Source organism: Rhinoraja longicauda, chromosome 11 (assembly GCF_053455715.1).
Source record: "Rhinoraja longicauda isolate Sanriku21f chromosome 11, sRhiLon1.1, whole genome shotgun sequence".
Taxonomy (NCBI): Eukaryota; Metazoa; Chordata; class Chondrichthyes; order Rajiformes; family Arhynchobatidae; genus Rhinoraja; species Rhinoraja longicauda.
The window spans coordinates 1355810-1378780 of NC_135963.1; the positions used below are offsets into that span (position 1 = coordinate 1355810).

Genomic DNA, 22971 nt, shown 5'->3' on the forward strand with positions numbered 1-22971 from the left:
TGTGCAGTTGCATTTTGGCTGTTTTGCTTCTCACAGTGATTTATTCACCTTGAAGTTCCATCCCTGTACCTTTTAGACCCTGGGCAGTTGCCCCAGCACATCTAATGACGTGAGTACTGTCCCTCAGATAGTCACCTGCCATCATCTAATCTACCACACAACATTTGAGGGCTCTTCCACCCGAAACGTTAACTTTCTCTCTTTCTGCTGATGCTGAATGTCGTAAGATCAGTAGAAACTGCTGTGTTTCTCCATCATTTTCTGTTTTAAAAATAAAGAGGATCAGTATCAGTTTATTAGTTTATTATCACGTGAACAGTGAAAAGCTTTTGTTGCATGCTAGCCAGTTAGCGGAAAGACAATACATGATTACATTTGAGCCGTCCATAGTGTACAGATACGTGATAAAGGGAATAATGGTTAGTGAAAGTAAGAAGTGTTGCTGTAGGAGTAGTGATTTAAACTTGTGGAGCGATTGCAATGTGTGATTGGAGCTCCGCTTCTGTGACAAGTGCACAAATAGTCACCTGGGTTGGGCGCCATCTTGGAAGCATCCCCTAGAACAAGGGTTCCCAATCTGGAGTAAATTTAATCCATGGGGTAAATATCACCTAACATTATTGTTATTTGAACTTAAAATAATAATGTTAATAACAGTATTTTAAAATGTTCCCTTTGTCGGTTACTTTATTATGGTAAAAGTGTAAACTCAAATTACTGATCAAAACAGGGTGGGGGTAAATTTACTTTCAAACAGTTGCATGGGGTAAACGGGACGAAGAAGGTTGGGAACCCCTGCCCTAGAACTACAACAGTTTCCCCAATACAATTGTAATCTCCAAAGACTAATCAATTAAAATGTCACGGGCCAGTTTGTACAAACTTTTTTCTGGAAGTTTTGATAACCGTCATATTACGTCAGTACCTCAAAGCAAAGGCATCTTGTTGCAGGAGGAAGTTCAGGTATAATCCTTTAGCTGCAGTGATGGCAGGTTGGTGTGAATGTATGTCAGAATGTCTGCACATCTAGCGTGGAAAAACTCTCGATAATTGGAGGCAAGACATAGATTGAGGGTTTGACGGCACTGGGCCTGTGCTCGCTGGAGTTTCGAAGGATGAGGGGGGGACCACGTTGTAACTTACCGAGTAGTGAAAGGACTGGATAGAGTGGATGTGAAGAGGATGTTTCCACTAGTGGGAGAGTCTAGGACCAGAGGATATAGCCTCAGAATAAAAGGGCGAACCTTTAGAAAGATGAGGAGGAATTTGCTCAATTCTACACTGCCCTCCAATATATAGACATAAGGAACTGCAGATGCTGGAATTGTGCGTAGAATGCAAAGTGCTGGAGTAACTCAGCAGGTCAGACTCTGACTGAAGAAGGGCCGCCTATCCATATCGTCCTGAGATGCTGCCTGACCCGATGAGTTACTCCAGCACTTTGTGTTCTGCTCAACATTCAATGCCGTTGCTGACCATGCTGGCTTCCTCTCCTCTTCTGCGCTAATTCCCCATAAATCCTTCATCTATTTCTACTTAAATACGTACGATGACTTGGCCGGAACCATCCTCGTGGGCAAAGAATCCCAGAAATTCACCCCCTCTGAGAGGACATTCCTACAAACCACAGAATTAAATGACCCTTATTTGTAGCTTATGTTCTAAAACTGTTTCTGGTTATACACTTTCTAAAATATTTGCGCAAAAGGAATTTTTCCCCAAGCATTGAGAAATAAACATTGCTTTGGCGTCTCCACTTTCCCAGTGTAACTGTACTTGGAGCTAATTTGTCCAGGACTCCAGTATTTCCCAAATCCTTCAATAACCGTAAATAGTTTTGGAGAATATGCCTGCTTTAGATTCAATATAAACTGGTCCTATGACTCCCGTAAATGCAGCTAGAAATCACTGCCCAAAATGGAATAAAATTCGCTGTTGCATAATTTATGTGAAAAGTAAATACATTTTTTAAATTTCCATTTCTTGAATGTGTGAGTAAATTTTTTAATTACTGTTCCATTTTGGGATATATGACAATATAACACTCTTGACTTGACTCGACACGGCTTTGCATTATGGAAAATCACGTATCGTACCGCTTTCCTGGAATGCAGCCCCCTCCCCTGATAGATCCATCAGTTCCAGGAGCAGAGTTGGGCCATTCGGTCCATCAAGTCTAGTCCGCCATTCAATCATTGCTGATCTTTCTTTCCCCCTCAACCCCATTCTCCTGCCTTCTCCCCATAATCCTTGACACCCATACTAATCAAGAATCTGTTAATCTCCGCTTTAAAAATATCCATTGAATTGGCCCCCACAGCTGTCTGTGGCAAAGCATTCCACAGATTCACCACCTTCTGACTGAAGAAATTCCTCCTCATCTCCTTCCTAAAGGTATGTCCTTTCATTCTGAGGCTGTGCCCTCTGGTCCTAGACTCTCCCTCTACTGGAAGTATTCTCTCCACCTCCACTCTATCCAGGCCTTTCACTATAACACGGGTCACCTATATAAAGGTGAAAATTCCTGTTAGACGGATTGAATTTTCCACAATCTCAAATGTTACTTCCTTGTGAAGAAAAGAACTGTAGATTCTGGTTTAAATCGAAGATAGACACAAAGAGAACTGTGTCCAGGTGCAGCTCCTGAAGGGACGTGTGGTGGAGTTGGAGAGGCAGTTGGATGACCTCAGGGCCATCCGGGAATGCGAGAGTTTCCTCGACAGGACCTATTGTGAGGCTGTCACGCCAAGGGTCCAGGTCGAGCGAAGGTGGGAGACTGTTTCAGGGGGGAGTGGACGAGAACTACAGGAGACCCGAGTGGCTGTGCCTATTGCAAATAGGTATAACCTCTTGGGAACTGTCGGGGCAGAAGACGTTTCCAGTCCGAGTGGCGGACCTGTTGGCAAGGATACTCGACAGGGGAGACCGAAGTCAGGAAGAGCCGTCGTGGTCGGTGACTCCATCGTCCGAGGGACGGACAGAAGATTCTGTGGCAGCAGGAGGGACTTGAGGATGGTCTGTTGCCTCCCTGGTGCCAGGGTTCAACACATCACGGACCGGCATCAGAAAATCCTAGTGAGGGAAGGCGATCAACCTGAAGTCGTTGTGCATGTGGGCACGAATGACGTCGGGCGGAAGAGGAAGGAGGTGCTACAGCGGGAGTTTAGAGAGTTGGGAAAAACACTGAGAAGTAGGACGTCGAAGGTGGTTATCTCTGGACTGCTACCGGTACCTCGTGCTGGTGAGGCCAGGAACAGAGAGATAGAGGGTATGAATTTATGGCTGAGGGGCTGGTGCAGAGAGCAGGGATTTAGATTTCTGGACCACTGGGATCTCTTCTGGGCTAGGGGTGACTTGTACAAAAGGGACGGGTTACATCTTAACAGCAGGGGGACAAACATTCTGGCAGGCAGGTTTGCTAGTGTGACACCTGTGGCTTTAAACTAAGTAGTGGGGGGGAGGGGTTGACAAATTGTGAATATGAAGATGAGGTAAAAGGGAATACAGGAGATATTGCAAAAGACTCTCGGAAGAATGGGAACAGAAGTTCTAGAGGGGAAAAGAAATTAAGGGCAGGGCCAATTGTGACTGATGTGAGAGGGGAGGTGAATACAGAAGTTAAAGTGTTGTACTTAAATGCGCGTAGTATAAAAAATAAAGTGGATGAGCTTGAGGCTCAGTTAGTCATGGGCAAGTATGATGTTGTAGGGATCACTGAGACATGGCTACAAGAGGACCAGGGCTGGGAACTGAATATTCAGGGGTACACAACGTATAGAAAAGACAGACAGGTGGGCAGAGGGGGTGGGGTTGCTCTGATGGTAAGGAATGATATTCATTCCCTTGCAAGGGGTGACATAGAATCAGGAGATGTTGAATCAGTATGGATAGAAATGAGAAATTGTAAGGGTAAAAAGACCCTAATGGGAGTTATCTATAGGCCCCCAAACAGTAGCCTCGACATAGGGTGCAAGTTGAATCAGGAGATAAGATTGGCGTGTCAAAAATGTAATGCTACGGTGGTTGTGGCAGATTTCAACATGCAGGTAGACTGGGAAAATCAGGTTGGAAATGGACCCCAGGAAAGAGAGTTTGTAGAGTGCCTTCGAGATGGATTCTTAGAACAGCTTGTACTGGAGCCTACCAGGGAGAAGGCAATTCTGGATTTAGTGTTGTGTAATGATCCTGATCTGATAAGGGGACTAGAGGTAAAAGAGCCATTAGGAGGCAGTGATCACAACATGATAAGTTTTACTCTGCAAATGGAAAGGCAGAAGGGAAAATCGGAAGTGTCAGTATTACAGTATAGCAAAGGGGATTACAGAGGCATGAGGCAGGAGCTGGCCAAAATTGACTGGAAGGAGGCCCTAGCAGGGAAGACGGTAGAACAGCAATGGCAGGTATTCCTGGGAATAATGCAGAGGTTGCAGGATCAATTTATTCCAAAGAGGTGGAAAGACTCTAAGGGGAGTAAGAGACACCTGTGGCTGACAAGGGAAGTCAGGGACAGCATAAAAATTAAGGAGAGGAAGTATAACATAGCAAAGAAGAGTGGGAAGACAGAGGATTGGGGACTCTTTTAAAGAGCAACAAAAGTTAACTAAAAAGGCAATACGGGGAGAAAAGATGAGGTACGAGGGTAAACTAGCCAATAATATAAAGGAGGATAGCAAAAGTTTTTTTAGGTACGTGAAGAGGAAAAAAATAGTCAAGGCAAATGTGGGTCCCTTGAAGACAGAAACGGGAATTTATTATGGGGAACAAAGAAATGGCAGACGAGTTAAACCGTTACTTTGGATCTGTCTTCACTGAGGAAGATACACACAATCTCCCAAATGTTCTAGGGGCCGGAGAACCTAGGGTGATGGAGGAACTGAAGGAAATCCACATTAGGCAGGAAATGGTTTTGGGTAGACTGATGGGACTGAAGGCTGATAAATCCCCAGGGCCTGATGGTCTGCATCCCAGGGTACTTAAGGAGGTGGCTCTAGAAATAGTGGAAGCATTGGAGATCATTTTTCAATGTTCTATAGATTCTGGATCAGTTCCTGTGGATTGGAGGATAGCAAATGTTATCCCACTTTTTAAGAAAGGAGGGAGAGAGAAAACGGGTAATTATAGACCAGTTAGTCTGACATCAGTGGTGGGGAAGATGCTGGAGTCAATTATAAAAGACGAAATTGCTGAGCATTTGGATAGCAATAACGGGATCATTCCGAGTCAGCATGGATTTACGAAGGGGAAATCATGCTTGACAAATCTACTGGAATTTTTTGAGGATGTAACTAGGAAAATTGACAGGGGAGAGTCAGTGGATGTGGTGTACCTCGACTTTCAGAAAGCCTTCGACAAGGTCCCACATAGGAGATTAGTGGGCAAAATTAGGGCACATGGTATTGGGGGTAGGGTACTGACATGGATAGAAAATTGGTTGACAGGCAGAAAGCAAAGAGTGGGGATAAATGGGGCCCTTTCGGAATGGCAGGCAGTGACCAGTGGGGTACCGCAAGGTTCGGTGCTGGGACCCCAGCTATTTACAATATACATTAATGACTTAGACGAAGGGATTAAAAGTACCATTAGCAAATTTGCAGATGATACTAAGCTGGGGGGTAGTGTGAATTGGGAGGAAGATGCAATAAGGCTGCAGGGTGACTTGGACAGGTTGTGTGAGTGGGCGGATACATGGCAGATGCAGTTTAATGTAGATAAGTGTGAGGTTATTCACTTTGGAAGTAAGAATGGAAAGGCAGATTATTATCTGAATGGTGTCAAGTTAGGAGGAGGGGGAGTTCAATGAGATCTGGGTGTCCTAGTGCATCAGTCAATGAAAGGAAGCATGCAGGTACAGCAGGCAACGAAGAAAGCCAATGGAATGTTGGCCTTCGTAACAAGAGGAGTTGAGTATAGGAGCAAAGAGGTCCTTCTACAGTTGTACCGGGCCCTGGTGAGACCGCACCTGGAGTACTGTGTGCAGTTTTGGTCTCCAAATTTGAGGAAGGATATTCTTGCTATGGAGGGCGTGCAGCGTAGGTTCACTAGGTTAATTCCCGGAATGGCGGGACTGTCGTATGTTGAAAGGCTGGAGCGATTGGGCTTGTATACACTGGAATTTAGAAGGATGAGGGGGGATCTTATTGAAACATATACGATAATTAGGGGATTGGACACATTAGAGGCCGGAAACATGTTCCTAATGTTGGGGGAGTCCAGAACAAGTGGCCACAGTTTAAGAATAAGGGGTAGGCCATTTAGAACGGAGATGAGGAAGAACTTTTTCAGTCAGAGAGTGGTGAAGGTGTGGAATTCTCTGCCTCAGAAGGCAGTGGAGGCCAGTTCGTTGGATGCTTTCAAGAGAGAGCTGGATAGAGCTCTTAAGGATAGCGGAGTGAGGGGATATGGGGAGAAGGCAGGAAGGGGGTACTGATTGAGAGTGATCAGCCATGATCGCATTGAATGGCGGTGCTGGCTCGAAGGGCTGAATGGCCTACTCCTGCACCTATTGTCTATTGTCTATTGTCTAAAATACTGGAGTAACTCAGCGGGACAGGCAGCATCTCTGGAGAGAAGGAACGGGTGACGTTTTGGGTCGAGACCCTTCTTCCTTTGTGTTTTCTCCTAACTCCAACTCCAGTCATTCAAAAGGACAGGAAAAAAATCAGTGGAAACAAATGGGCTTTGTTTTTGGGATAGGGAATTAACAATGAAAGGATTAATTTATTTCTATAATTCCTGCTTTAGGCAATAAAAGGCTTATGTGGTGAAAGCATAAATGTGCATTAACTACAAAAGTTTGAATATATATCACAATTTGGTGAAACAAGAAACTGTAGATGCCGCCTTATAGAAAAGAGAGACAAAGTACTGAAGTAACTCAGAGCCTCAGGCAGCATCTGTGGAAAACATGGATAGGTGACACTTCACAGGGTGCTGGAGTAAATCAGCGGGTCAGGCAGCATCTGTGGAAAACATGGATAGGTGACGCTTCACAGGGTGCTGGAGTAACTCAGCGGGTCAGGCAGCATCTGTGGAGAACATGGATAGGTGACGTTTCACAGAGTGCTGGAGTAACTCAGCGGGTCAGGCAGAATCTGTGGAGAACATGGATAGATGACGTTTCACAGAGTGCTGGAGTAACTCAGCGGGTCAGGCAGCATCTCTGGAGAACATGGATGTGATGTTTCGTGTCAAGCAGCCCCGTTAACTTTCAAAAACTGAAGGAAAAAAAAATTCCAAGCCAAAATGAGAGAATTTAATCTCTGATCCTTATTCCAGAATTCATAAATAGATATATATTTCTAATTTAATAAACAAAACTGGGAAATTCTTAACTGTCGCTGCATTTTCTAATTTTCAGCAGTGTTAAATTGTACACGATAAAAAAAATATTTTGATAAAGTTTGGTAATTTCGGTCATTTAAAATAAATAGTGTATATTATCATGAGTGAAAACATTCTTGTTTGTGCACTGCGAGATCAAAGTGCACATTTTTCTTTTTTTGGGGTCATTTTTATCCTGGGAAGAATTTGTAAAATGTCCTCTAGGAACTGACTTCTGACATTCGAGAACTACTTGTTCAAGAACTACTTTCCAAAAATATTTGCAGTTGGGTTATGCACAGAAGGAATTTTTCTCTGAACATTCATTATGTGCATAAACATTCCTGTTGCGTTTCCACTTTGCAAATGTGCTTGGTGATAATCTGTCCAGGCTCAGCTATTTCACAGATGTTTTCAAGAAAGAGTTAGATTTAGCTCTTAGGGTTAAGGGAATCAAGGGATATGGGGAAAAAGCCGGAACGTGGTAGTGATTTTGGATGATTTGCCAAGATCATTATGAATGGCTCGAAGGGCTGAATGGCCTACTTCTGCGCCTATTTTCTATGTTTCCATGTCTTTAATATTCGGAAACAGTTTCTGAGCATCTTCCTGCTCTAGAATCTATGCAAGTTGCACGGTCCTGTGACTCCCTCGTAAGTAACCAAGGAACAGACTTAAACCGCAGTTGTTGATTTTTGAGAAAGGACGTATGTGGCGTCAGGAAGTAGAATCTTCATTTTTTTAAAAGAAAGCAGTCTTTCTGTCACCAGCAAAACCTGTTCAAATTTAACAACTTAGTCTGTCAAATTTAACAACTTCTGACGGTTAAGATTTCAGTTCAAAGGGTTCGTTTAGTTTAAAAAGTAGGAGAAACTGAAGTAACGTTTGAATACGTTTCTGCTGAAGTGATTAGAGATCCTACACATCAGTTTGTGTTTTGCTGGCAGTTCTGTGGAACATTTATTGGTGGTTTTGACAGACCTGGAAGAAAGATTGTCTGGCTCCTTGCCATGTTCATCCACACTCGCTTAATGTTTATGAGACCCATGTTTGAATTCATAGATACATAGACAATAGGTGCAGGAGGAGGTCATTCAGCCCTTCCAGCCAGCACCGTCATTCAATATGAACATAGCTGATCATCCACAATCAGTACCCCGTTCCTGCCTTCTCCCCGTACCCCTTGATTCTGCTAGCCCTAAGAGCTCTATCTAACTCTCTTTTAAATGCATCCAGTGAATCCATTGCCTTCTGAGGCAGAGAATTCCACAAATTCACAACTCTCTATTTTTCCTCATCTCAGTTCTAAATGGCCAACCACTTATTCTTAAACTGTGATCTGGAATCCCCCAACATCAGGAACATGTTTCCTGCATCTAGCGTGTCTAATCCCTTAATAATTTAAAATGTTTCTAAAAGATCCTCTCTCATCCTTCTAAATTCCAGTGAATACAAACCCATTCGCTCAATTCTTTCATCATATGACAGTCCCACCATCCTGGGAATTAGTCTCATCAACCTACACTACACTCCCTCAATAGAACGAATGTCCTTCCACAAATTAGGAGACCAAAACGGCACTCAATACTCCAGGTGCGGTCTCACCAGGGCCCTGTACAACTGCAGAAGAACCTCTTTGCTCCTATACTCAACTCCTCTTGTTATGAAGGCCAACATGCCATTAGCTTTCTTTACTGCCTGTTGTACCTGTATGCTTACTTTCAGTGACTGATGTACGAGGACACCCAGGTCTCGTTGTACGTCCCCTTTTCCTAACCTGACACCATTCAGATAATAATCTGCCTTCCCGTTCTTGCCTCCAAAGTGGATAACCTCACATTTATCCACATTATACTGCATCTGCCCACTCACCCAAACTGTCCAAGTCACTCTGCATCCTCATAGCATCCTCCCCACAGTTCACACTGCCACCCAGCTTTGTGTCATCTGCAAATTTGCTAATGTTATTTTTAATTCCTTCATCTAAATCATTAATGTATATTGTAAATAGCTGTGGTCCCAGCATCGAGCCTTGTGGCACTCCACTAGTCACTGCCTGTCATTCTGAAAGTGACCCGTTAATCCCTACTCTTTGCTTCCTGTCTGCCAATCAATGTTCTATCCATGTCAATACCCTACCCCCAATACCATGTGCACTAATTTGCCCACTAATCTCCTGTGTAGGACCTTATCAAAGGCTTTCTGAAAGCCCAGATGCACAACATCCACTGGCTCTTCGTTGTCCATTTTACTTGTTGCATCCTCAAAGACTTTCAGAAGATTTGTCAAACATGATTTCCGCTTCGTAAATCCATGCTGACTTGGACCGATCCTGTTACTGCTATCCAAATGCACCACTATTACATTTTTAATAATCGACTCCAGCATCTTCCCCACCACCGATGTCAGACTAACCGGTCTGTAATTCCCTGCTTTCTCTATCCCTCCTTTCTTGAAAAGTGTGATAACATTAGCTAATCTCCAATCTACCGGAACTGATCCTGAATCTATAGAAGGGTCTCGACCCGAAACGTCACCCATTCCCTCTCCTAGATGCTGCCTGACCTGCTGAGTTACTCTAGCATTTTATGATACTGAATCTATAGAACATTGGGAAATGATCACCAATGAGTCCACGATTTTTTAGAGCCACATCCCTTGAGTACCCTGGGATGCAGACCATCAGGCCCTGGGGATTTATCAGCCTTCAGTCCCATCAGTCTACCCAACACCATTTCCTGATTAATATGAATTTCCTTCAGTTCCTCCGTCACCTTAGGTTCTCTGGCCACTAGTACATCTGGGAGATTGTTTGTGTCTTCGTTAGTGAAGACAGAACCAAAGTACCTGTTCAACTTGTCTGCCATTTCCTTGTTCCCCATAATAAATTCACCTGTTTCTGTCTTCAAAGGACCCACATTCGTCTTAACTATTTATTTTCCTCTTCACATACCTAAAGAAGCTTTTACTATCCTCCTTTATATTCTTGGGTAGCTTACCTTCATACTTCATCTTTTCTCCCCATATTGCCTTTTTAGTTACCTTCTGTTGATCTTTAAAAGTTGCCCAATCCTCTGGCTTCCCGCTCATCTTTGCTATGTTACATGTCTTCTCTTTTATTTTTTGTACTGTCCTTGACTTCCCTTGTCAACCACGGTTGCCTCTTACTCCCCTTAGAATCTTTCTTCCTCTTTGGAACGAAATGACCCTGCATCTTCTGGATTATTCCCAGAAACACCTGCCATTGCTGTTCCACCGTCTTCCCTGCTAGGGTCTCTTTCCAGTCAACTTTGGCCAGCTCCTCCCTCATGCCAACATAGTCCCCTTTGTTCAACTGCAATACTGACACTTCCGATTTTACCTTCTCCCTCTCAAATTGCAGATTATAGTCACTACCTCCAAATGGTTCCTTTACCTTGAGTTCCCTGATCAAATTTGTAGCAGAGTATGCTCTCTAAAGTGTCCTCGCTTGTGTTGTGAATAGTTTAGTGCTGTTCTGGTTGCTCCATTAGAGGAAGGATGTAGAGGCTTTGGAGAGGGTGCACTGTAGGTTTACCAGACCGTTGCCTGGATTAGAGGATATTAGCTACAAGGAGAGGTTGGACAAACTTGGATTGTTTTCTCTAGAACTTTGGTGTTTGAGGGGAGACATGATAGAAGTGTATAATATTATGAGGGGCATAAACAGGGTAGACAATCAGAACCTTGTTACCAGAGATGAAATGTCAAAGACTGGAGAACATAGCTTTAAGAGAGGGAAAGTCTAAAAGAGATGCGCGGGGCAAGATATTTGCACAGAAAGTGGTTGATGACGCTGCCAGGGATTGTGCTGGATAAGATTGTGGGCTTTGAGGCTTTTAGACAAACAGGAATATGGATCACATGCAGGCGGAGGAGATTGGATTAACTTGGCATCATGTTCAGATGGGACATTGTGGACCAAAGGGCCTGTTCCTGTGTCGTATTGTTCTATGTTGGAGCATCGATCCGTAACACTGACTGTATCTTTGCTGCTGCAGATGTTGCTTCACCCACTAGGTTCCTCCAACTGTTTTTTTACTCTGTCTTAACTATTGCCACGTTGGGTCTTGCCTTGCATGTCACTCTTCCGTCCAGCTCTGCTTTAACTGCAAATCCCATCCTCCCCTCCCAGTTCTGAAGAAGGGTGGTTCGCCCAAAACACCAACTGGTTTCTCTTTCCACAGGTTTCCCTTTCCACAAGTGTGAGGTTATCCATTTTGGTGGTAAGAATAGGAAGGCAGATTATTATCTGAATGGTGTCAAGTTAGGAAAAGGGGACGTACAACGTGATCTGGGTGTCCTAGTGCATCAGTCACTGAAAGGAAGCATGCAGGTACAGCAGACAGTGAAGAAAGCCAATGGAATGTTGGCCTTCATAACAAGAGGAGTTGAGTATAGGAGCAAAGAGGTCCTTCTGCAGTTGTACAGGGCCCTAGTGAGACCGCACCTGGAGTACTGTGTGCAGTTTTGGTCTCCAAATTTGAGGAAGGATATTCTTGCTATTGAGGACGTGCAGCTTAGGTTTACTAGGTTAATTCCCGGAATGGCGGGACTGTCATATGTTGAAAGACTGGCGCGACTAGGCTTGTATACACTGGAATTTAGAAGGATGAGAGGGGATCTTATCGAAACGTATAAGATTATTAAGGGGTTGGACACATTAGAGGCAGGAAACATGTTCCCAATGTTGGGGGAGTCCAGAACAAGGGGCCACAGTTTAAGAATAAGGGGTAGGCCATTTAGAACGGAGATGAGGAAAAACTTTTTCAGTCAGAGAGTTGTGAATCTGTGGAATTCTCTGCCTCAGAGGGCAGTGGAGGCCAATTCTCTGAATACATTCAAGAGAGAGCTAGATAGAGCTCTTAAGGATAGCGGAGTCAGGGGGTATGGGGAAAAAGCAGGAACGGGGTACTGATTGAGAATGATCAGCCATGATCACATTGAATGGCGGTGCTGGCTCTAAGGGCCGAATGGCCTACTCCTGCACCTATTGTCTATTGTCTATTGACTTGCTGCATTCTTCCAGCAGTCCTGTTTTGTTGGGGAGGGTTGGGCCAGCAGTGATACCATTGAATGGTGGTGCAGGATCGAGGGGTCGAAGATTTGCTCCTGTTTCTTGTTACACTGGGTGTTGGCCTTGACATTGTATGAAGAGATTCCAATTGCAACTGAATCTTGAACAATGTATTGTTACTCATCTCTAAAAACTGTGTATGTTATCAGCTTTCATAGAATCTATCGAGACAATTGTATCTCCCCCAGTTATTGAAAATAATTCTTCATCCTCATGCCCGTTGACTCCTATTCACAGTCAATCACAATCATACTTTATTAGCCAAGTATGTTTTGCAACATTCAAGGAATTTCATTTGCTGTACAGTCATACCAATAACAAGCAACAAAACGCACAAAATACATTTTAACATGAACATCCACTACAGTGACTCCTCCACATTCCTCACTGTGATGGAAGGTGAAAAAAGGTTTAATCTCTTCCCTTCTTTGTCCTCCAGCGGTTGGGGGCCTCTAACCTTCCGTTGACGGGCCGACCTTGGCTCCCGTAGCCGCCGGCGTTTGGGCCTTCCCCGTCGGGGCGATCAAGCTCCCACATCGGGGGGTGGGGGGGGGGGGGGTTTAGCTCCCCCGTGCCGGCGATCTACCCCGGGCCGGGACTAGTCGAACCTCGTGCAGCTTGGAGCTCCCGACCGGTCTCAACCCAAGACTGCGAGCTCCTTGATGTAAGTCCACTGGCCGCGTTGGAGCGTCGATCCCAGGCAAGGGATCGGCCGCTCTGATGTTAAGTCCACGCCCCGCGGGGGCTCAAAGTCAGTCCCAGGCAAGACCTCCAGCTCCATGATGTTAGGCCGGAGATATGATCCGGAAAACAATCACATTCTCTGGAGACATTGAAGTTTCTAAGATCAAGAACAGCCTCTTCCCGGTGGCCATCAGGTTGTGAAACCAAACCACCAGAGGGACATATAGTGTGGCAACAGGCCCTTCAGCCCAACTTGCCCACACCCGAACCACACCCCACCTCAGCACAGAGCGGTGGCCGCTTGTGTTTTGGTGGCACGATGTACTTCAGTTTGCTCTATGTGTAGGAAGGATCTGCAGATACTGGTTTAAACCGAAGATAGACACAAAATGCTGGAGTAACTCAACAGGTCAGGCAGCATCTCTGGAGAAAAGGAATAGGTGACGTTTCGTGTCGAAACCCTTCTTCAGACTGAGAGTCAGGGGAGAGGGAAACTAGAGGTATGAAAAGGTTCATAACAATTCAGAGCCAGCACCGATGACCCAGGAAGGGTGGAGCCCACAATGGTCCATTGTTGGCTGTGGAAGGGTGATAACTTATTGTGGTCTGGTTACCTCGTGTCACTTAAAAGGTATTCTATTATTGATTATTGCGCATATGGTCTCAACTTCCACTGCTTCGCCGATGATATCCAGCTCCTCATCTCCACCAAGTCAATCTCCACCACCACACACTCTACACTGACAAACTGCATCACTGAAATAAAATCTTGGCTTCAATCAAATTTCCTCAAACTCAACTGCAACAAATCTGAAATCATCATCATTGGTCCAAAAACGCTCACCAAATCCACCCAAAACTTCATCCTCAATATTGATGGTCTCCCAGTATCCACCTCCCCTCACATCCGGAATCTTGGAATCATCTTTGATCAAACCCTCTCCTTCGACAAACACATCAAACACATCACAAAGACAGCCTTCTTCCACCTCAAAAACATTGCCCGTCTCCGTCCATCCCTCTCCTCCACAGCTGCAGAAACCCTCATCCACACCTTCATCACCTCCCGTCTGGACTACTGCAACAGCCTCCTCTATGGCGCACCCTCAAAAATCATCAGTAAACTTCAATACATTCAAAACTCCGCTGCCCGTCTACTCACCCACACCCCGATCCGTGACCATATCACCCCCGTCCTTTACAAACTCCACTGGCTCCCCATCCCCCAGAGAATCCAGTACAAAATCCTCCTCATGACCTACAAAGCCCTCCATAACCTGGCCCCATCCTACCTGACTGACCTCCTCCACAGGCACACTCCCACCTGCACCCTTCCGCTCTGCTGCTGCCAATCTCCTATCCCCCCCCATCCGGACCAAACTCAGATCCTGGGGGGACAGGGCTTTCTCCATCGCTGCTCCCACCCTATGGAACTCACTACCCCAAACCGTCAGAGACTCCTCCTCACTCACCACATTCAAAACATCACTGAAGTCTCACCTGTTCAGTACTGCCTTCAACCACTGAAGGTCACCTCACCTTCTGTCTCCTTTCTCTGTTCGTTTACTTATTTATCTATTTATTCACTTCCCTATGTTCTTTAAATCCCTGTAAAGCGTCTTTGAGTGTATGAAAAGCGCTATATAAATGTAATGCATTATTATTATTATTATTATATATATATATATTTGCAGTGTCGTTGCATTTAATGTGCCTGTAAAGCTGCAGCAAGTCAGAATGTCACTGTTCTGTTCGGGTGTAGATGGCAATTAAACACTCTTGATTCTTGAGTTTTATTGTAAGAACATTTCTCATTGTGACAGCTGCTTTAAAGTAAGCAATTCCTCCATTTAGCTTAGACTGATAATTCTCAACAAAATATTATTTTCTGTGTTTGTTTTTTTTGTATTGAAAAGTAAATAATTTCATTGTGGAGTGGTGGGGGGATGGTGTCTGAGCTAAATTACGCTGAATGTACCGTTTGCAGTACACCTCCAGGTTGTTTTCTGTGGTTAATCACACAATAGCCACGTCTCTGCAATGCAAACCTTGGATCACAGCCATTTAGGACTGAGATGAGGAAATCTTTTTTCACCCAGACAGTTGTGAATCTGAGGAATTCTCTGCCACAGAAGGCAGTGGAGGCCAATTCACTGGATGTTTTCAAGAGAGTTAGATTTAGCTCTTTGGGCTAAAGGAATCAAGGGATATGGGGAAAAAGCAGGAACGGGGTACTGATTTTAGATGATTAGCCATGATCATATTGAATGGCGATGCTGGCTCGAAGGGCTGAATGGCCTACTCCTCGATCTATTTTTCTATGTTTCTATATCAATGTATGAAGTTTGTAATAATTCAATGAGGCAATGCCTCCTTTTATCAAAGGATTCTTTTTCCAGAATCAAATCATATCACGCTGTATAATCACCAATATTTACTTTTGCTCTTGTTTAACTGTACATTTAGATAATGGCGTGAAACCGCTCTTGGCAATTAAACATTTAATTTCTCTCTAAACTAGACTTATAATAGTAGTTATGCTTGCGTTTACTTTTGTTCTTTTATTGGCTTGGCTCGTTTGAAACATGAAACTTTGTAGTGCTTTGCAATATTTTTATTAATGTGTTCTGAAAGGAGAGTCGGAACAGAAGCTAAGGAGCTTTAGTTGGAAAAACTGCAGATGCCGGTTTAAATCAAAGGTAGACACAAAATGCTGGAGTAACTCAGCGGGTCAGGCAGCATCTCGGGAGAGAAGGAATGGGTGACGTTTCGGGTCGAGATCCTTCTTCAGACAGTTACTGATCTGTCTGAAGGGTCTCGACCCGAAACGTAACCCATTCTTACCAATTTAACCTGGGTAATTAAGGTGCACAAAAGCTTTTGTGGTATAACTGACACTAATTTGCAATGGAGATAGACACAAAAAGCTGGAGTAACTCAGCTGGTCGGACAGCATCTCGACAAAAGGAATAGGTGACGTTTTGGGTCAGTCTGAAGAAGGGTCTCAACCCAAAACATCATCTATTCCTTCTCTCCAGAGAAGCTGTCTGTCCCACTGTTACTCCAGCTTTTTGTGTCTATCTTCAGTTTAAACCAGCGTCTACTGATTTGTAATGATTCTAGTAGCAAACTTGTTCTTGGTATTCATTTTGTAGCAATTCTAATTTTATTTTGGGGAAATGTTCCCCGATGCTTTTCGTTCCAGTTCAAAACCTGGGCACCAAAGAGTGGGTGGAGAGCGGTGGATGTCTGGAGCCGGCGAGAGCTGGGAACCTGGTGCGGAGACGGAGGCAGCGGCCCACGGTGTTGAACCTGACGCAGAGCGAGAGGTGTGGGGTGCTGAGGCCCAGGCAGGCACGGCTAGACAGCCCCAGTAACCGCTACGCTGGAGACTGGAGCAGCTGTGGGGAGAGCTACCTCCCTCAGCACAAGGAGGACAGTGGAGAGGCAGACTACGACGACGTCCCGTCTGAGGATACGGGCAGCGAGGAGGATAACCTGCCGGCAGACAGGATAGAAGCCCAGGCACAGCCCCCAGCCAAAGAGCAGACCTACACCGCCTACGTTAGGATGCAGGAAATTAGTCCGGCACTGAAGCATCGTGTCAACCTGAAGGATCTTCAGGAAAGCATTGACACACTCATTGGAAATTTGGAACGAGAACTCAGCAAAAATAAATTAAATGCCACTTGCTAGAGCCATTGAGGACCAATACTGCAGATCCAACATTTAACTTGCCTTTCCCGTTGATGGAACAACTCTGGCTGTGGGAAGCCGCTCGAGCTATCCCGGCTCAGCTCATTCCTCTTCGGCATTCCACGACATTTACACGGGCCAGTTTTTTTTCTTCTTATTGGAAGAACTCCGGTGAATTGGCCCCAAGGGGTGCATGGTGCCTTAAAGGCGTGTTTCGTGTACTGTAGACCGAGCGCTGTGCTCGGGGTAGCTATGTCAACTGATGCACTTATCAATGAAACTTTCAGCAAGGACTTTGTGAAGGAGACCAGCCATTGCCAACTCACCACACACTCTCCCCAACCCACAACCATCTTCCACAAGCTAGCAAGTTCAACTCTGATCATCATCAACACTGAGGATGTTTCGATGCTGCTGGGCATTAATTACTGCCACCACACAGAGTACCTTGTTATGCCTCAGCAATAATGACCAATTATAGATTTGCTGGTCACCTTTCATTTGCAATGCAATGACAAGGCTGCTATGAAGAGACTACACCGAGCAGCCAAAACATTATGACCTGATCAGCCAAAACATTATGACCTGATAAGCCAAAACATTATGACCACCTGCCTAATATGCTGTTGGTCCTCCGTGTGCAGCCCCATACGCAGCAGGGTGCGATGCACTATGTATTGTGACACATTCCTCCCATGAACACCATTAACATTCTCTGTGACTTGTGCCACAGTAGACCTTCTGTCGGTTCGGACCAGACGGGATAGCCTTCGTTGCCCTCGCGCATCGATGAGCCTTGGGCGCCCAACACCCTGTCGCCGGTTTGTGGTTTGTCCCTCCTCGGACCACTGTCGGTAGGTACTCACCACTGCTGACCGGGAGCACCCCACAAGCCTTGCCGTTTCAGAGATGCTCTGACCCAGTCGTCTGGCCAGAACAATTTGGCCCTTGTCAAAGTCACTCAGGTCTTTACTCCTGCCCATTTCTCCTGCATCCAATACATCAACATCAAGAACTGACTGTTCACTTGCTGCCTAATATATCCTACCCCTTGACAGGTGCCATTGTAACAAGATAATCAATGTTATTCACTTCACCTGTCAGTGGTCATAATGTTTTGGATGATCGGTGTATACACACAGCAAAACAAAACCCTGCTGATGTTTTGGGTGTTGAGAGATATTGTAAGCTGTTTTCTTTCCTTATTAACACGTCTCAGTAACTGTATTTAAAGGCAAATCAAAGCAAATGGTATATTTTTCTAACCCATTATATTTTTGATAAAGTGTGATCACGCCATTTATAGTGACACACCGACCAGAAGGCCAAATACCGTCAGACATACTGCCTGGGAAATGTAGTATATCTAAATATATATATATATATATATATGTGCACGATAAAGAGAGCTGTGAGGAAGTGTTCTCCATGTAACGCGGCCGATTACTTGCAATCGTCAGGATTAACGACTAATCGTATTAACAAAGTATCAAAATGGGTGTTGTACGTTTGAATGGCTCGCATGATGCAAGGAGGAAATGTGAGCGGATAATGGTTAAAGTCAACCCTTGTTTTCAGCAGAGCCTTTAGAGGGGCTGGCCTCCGCACAGAGTCAAGTACATGTTGTATTCTCTCGCTTCCATTCTCTTCATCTTTCTGTATCTTCCCCTTTGCTCTGCCCATTGTCCTTGAGTTTGAACTGATCGTGTCTACGTACGGTATATCTGATCGGATAGCTTCGAAACAAAGCTTTTCACTGTTTCTCAGTTCACGTGACGATAACAAACTCAAACCTAATAATAAACCTGAACGTTTTAATGGTAACTAGATGACCCGTGGACCCGCTGGGCCCAAACCTCTCCCGCATTGATAAACTTCTAAACATAATTTTATTTACCCCAAAATCGCTCAGCAAGATCCCAGGGCTGAGGGCCACAGCCGGGCGCAGCAAGCCTTCCCCCCACTGCACACACGCGCGGGGGCAGGGCCCGGCAGCCTCCCCCCAACTGCACACACGCACGGGGGCAGGGCCCGGCAGCCCTCCCCCAACTGCACGCACGCACGGGGGCAGGGCCCGGAGGCCCTCCCCCAACTGACCACCCGTGGGCCCGCACAGGATAGGATTCTATAAAGAATTACGGTTTCAACCGATTCTCCCAATGTTGACAATTAAATGCAAACGGTACAACCTTGTCAAGTTAATTATTTAGTACACCCACAGACAGGGTTTCAGTGAAAAGCCTTTGTGTGTAAATTAAATGTGTTGTGATCTATGCAACAATGTCAGTAGTGGCCTGATGGTGAACACAATGGTCAGAGATTGTGGCTTCCAACCCCACTCCAGGGACCCGGGCAGACATATTACTCTCCAGTCCTCCCCTTGAGTTAAGTAAACCAGTGGTTGCAACTGTACCAGGCATTGGAGACCACACTTGGAGTACTGTGTGCAGTCCTGGTTGCCCAGCTAAAGGGAGGTTGTAGCTTTAAATGGAGGTCCAGCTGAACATTAGCACTAATTCAAGCAAAGGCCCCCTGATAACATCTTGCCCCTTAACCTGATGCCTTGGCCACACTTTTCTTTAAAATGTTCATATCTTTGTCTTTGGTCATTTTAGGACATGGAGAGGGCAAGGTTCCCCGAGTCTGCACCGACCAGCGATCCCCGCACATTAACACTATCCTACACACACTAGGGACAATTTTTACATTTATACCAGGCAATTAACCTGTACGTTTTTGGAGTAGGAGAAAATGGAAACTCTCGGAGAAAACCCATGCAGGCCACGGGGAGAACATACAAACTCCATACAGACGAGCACCCGTAGTCGGGATTGAACCCAGGTATCTGGCACTGTAAGCGCTGTAAGGCATCAACTCTACCACTGCGCCACCTTGGTTTAGTTTCACTCGGTGGTTGTTGGTTTGGTTCTTTTATAAAAGGGTTTTTGAAATGGTTTGCTTAGACTGAGGAGTGTGACCCATTCCCTTCTCCACACGTGGCCCATTCCCTTCTCCACACGTGACCCATTCCCTTCTCCACACGTGACCCATTCCCTTCTCCACACGTGGCCCATTCCCATGCTCTCCACACGTGGCCCATACCCTTCTCCACACGTGGCCCATTCCCTTCTCCACACGTGGCCCATTCCCTTCTCCACACGTGACCCATTCCCGTGCTCTCCACACGTGGCCCATTCCCATGCTCTCCACACGTGGCCCATACCCTTCTCCACACGTGGCCCATTCCCTTCTCCACACGTGGCCCATTCCCTTCTCCACACGTGGCCCATTCCCGTGCTCTCCACACGTGGCCCATTCCCTTCTCCACACGTGACCCATTCCCGTGCTCTCCACACGTGGCCCATTCCCTTCTCCACACGTGGCCCATTCCCTTCTCCACACGTGGCCCATTCCCTTCTCCACACGTGGCCCATTCCCTTCTCCACACGTGGCCCATTCCCTTCTCCACACGTGACCCATTCCCTTCTCCACACGTGGCCCATTCCCGTGCTCTCCACACGTGACCCATTCCTTTCTCCACACGTGGCCCATTCCCGTGCTCTCCACACGTGGCCCATTCCCTTCTCCACACGTGGCCCATTCCCATGCTCTCCACACGTGGCCCATTCCCGTGCTCTCCACACGTGGCCCATTCCCGTGCTCTCCACACATGGCCCATTCCCTTGCTCTCCACACAATGTTCTTGTGTAATGTGGGCCTGAGTCATTTCCACTTTAGCATCCTCAGTTGCTGTGCGAATCAGTCTCTTGTATCCACAGTCCCTATTTATTTCCTCCACTTAATATTTGCCTATTTTCTTGGTCCCTGTCCTGGAGAAGGCTTCTATTGTATTGGTACGATTGTGAAACCTTTCCCAAGCTGTGTTCCATAGTTCATATGCGACAGAAGCAGAATTAGGCCATTCGGCCCAACAAGTCTACTCCACCATTCAATCATGGCTGATCCATCTCTCCCTCTCAACCCCATTCTCCTGCCTTCTCCCCATAACCCCAGACACCCGTACTAATCAGATCTATAGACACAAAGTGCTGGAGTAACTCAGCAGGACAGGCAACATCTCTGGAGAGAAAGAATGTGTCATGTTTCAGTTCGAAACCCTTGTTCAGACTGCTCGACCCGAAATCTAGAGATGCTGCCTGTCCCACTATGTTACTCCTGCATTTTGTGTCCATCTTCAATGTACCAGTACCTGCAGTTCCTTCCTACACAGAATCTGTCTATCTCTGCCTTAAAAATATCCTTTGACTTGGCCTTCTGCGGCAATGAATTCCACAGATTCACCACCCTCTGACTAAAGAAATTCCTCCTCACCACCCTCTGACTAAAGAAATTCCTCCTCATCTCCTTCCTAAAAGAAAATCCTTAAATTCTGAGGCTGTGCCCTCTGGTCCTAGACTCTCCCACTAGTGGAAACATCCTCTCCACATCCACTCTATCCAGGCCGCTCACTATTCAGTAAGTTTCAATGAGGTCCCCGGCGATTGTCCAAGTCTCCTTAAATATAAATCCTGCTCCAATCATCCATTAACATGCGCACTTGATAGGGGTGATGAGCTGACCACAGTGTAGTGATAAAGTGGATAAAGGCCCGCAACGGCCAACATGTCCCAGCTACACTAGTCCCATCTAGACATAGACATAGAAAATAGGTGCAGGAGGAGGCCATTTGGCCCTTTGAGCCAGCACTGCCCATTCATTGTGATCATGGCTGATAATCCACAATCAGTAACCCGTGCCTGCCATATCCCTTGATTCCACTAGCCCCTAGAGCTCTATCTAACTCTCTTTTAAATTCATCCAGTGAATTGGCCTCCACTGCCTTCTGTGGCAGAGAATTCTACAAATTCACAACTCTGGGTGAAAATGTTTTTTCTCGCCTCAGTTTTAAATGGCCTCCCCTTTATTTGTAGATTGTTGGCCCTGGTTCTGAACTCTCCCAACATTGGGAACATTTTTCCTGCATCTAGCTTGTCCAGTCCTTTTATAATTTTATACGTTTCTATAAGACCCCCTCTCATCCTTCTAAACTCCAGTAAATACAAGCCCAGTCTTTCCAATCTTTCCTCATATGACAATCCCGCCATCCCAGGGATTAACCTCGTGAACCTATGCTGCACTGCCTCAATAGCAAGGACGTCCTTCCTCAAATTAACCTGCCAGCATTTGGTCCATATCCCTCCAAACCTATCTTGTCCATGTACCTGTCTAACTGCTTAGAGAGTCATAAACTGAACTGAACTGATCCCATCTCGGCTAGTCCCATTTGCCCACATTTGGCCCATATCCCTCCAGATACAGACAGCGCCCATAGTCAAGATGGAAGCCGGGTCTCTGGTGCTGTAAGGCAGCAACTCTACCGCGGCACCACCGCAACGTCACTAGCAACCATGCTGTTGTCACTGGGACTGTCCCCAGTCACCAACTGACATTCTGCCATAGCATTGGGTCAAATCGGGGTTAAAATCACCTACCTTTGCACGTACTCTCCAGTCCCACGCATCACTCCGTGCAGAAACCCTCAAACAATGGACTGTCCAGATTGTTAACGTCGGATTTTATATTTTAAACTCTCAATTGCTGCCATTTCTATTAGTTTATAAGGTTGGCCCTTTATTCCTTTTAAAAATAACCATAATATTTCCAAGGCAAAGTCTTAAGCATTTACTGAAGACGTGAATCCTGATCACAGAATAAAAACCTGATCATAAGTGATAGGTGCAAAATTAGGCCATTCGGCCCACCAAGTCTACTCCGCCATTCAGTCATGGCTGATCTATCTCTCCCTCCTAACCCCATTCTCCTGCCTTCCCCCCATAACCTCTGACACCCGCACTAATCAATAAAACATGCCACAGCTGTATGTCATGTATGTTTTCCTGTGTTTCCACCGGTCTCTTGGAATGATCCACTGACGTGTATACCATGTATAATGTGAACACATTTTGGCTGTGTTAGTTTTAATTAACACGCTCCACAGCTTAAAGGTTCCTTGTAAAGAGTTTTCAGGCTCTAATTTATCTACTGAATTGTTTTTCATATGGTTTAGTAATCCTGTATGCAATATCTGTTACACAGAGTCTAGTTGCCTTGAAATGATAAAATATCATTAAACGTGTAAATATGACTATATACTGATTTGAGTACAGTGCTGTACT

The 22971-nt window shown here is 45.5% G+C and overlaps 1 protein-coding gene across 1 annotated transcript in view; it reads left to right on the forward strand.

Moving 5' to 3' along the window:
* The window catches only part of syde2 (synapse defective 1, Rho GTPase, homolog 2 (C. elegans)), a 97144-nt gene extending 74173 nt beyond the window's left edge, over positions 1-22971 (forward strand). The window contains exon 7 of the mRNA XM_078408109.1: positions 16305-22971. Coding sequence (XP_078264235.1) covers positions 16305-16795 — 491 coding nt within the window. The 3' untranslated portion in view covers positions 16796-22971. The remainder of the gene's footprint in view (positions 1-16304) is intronic.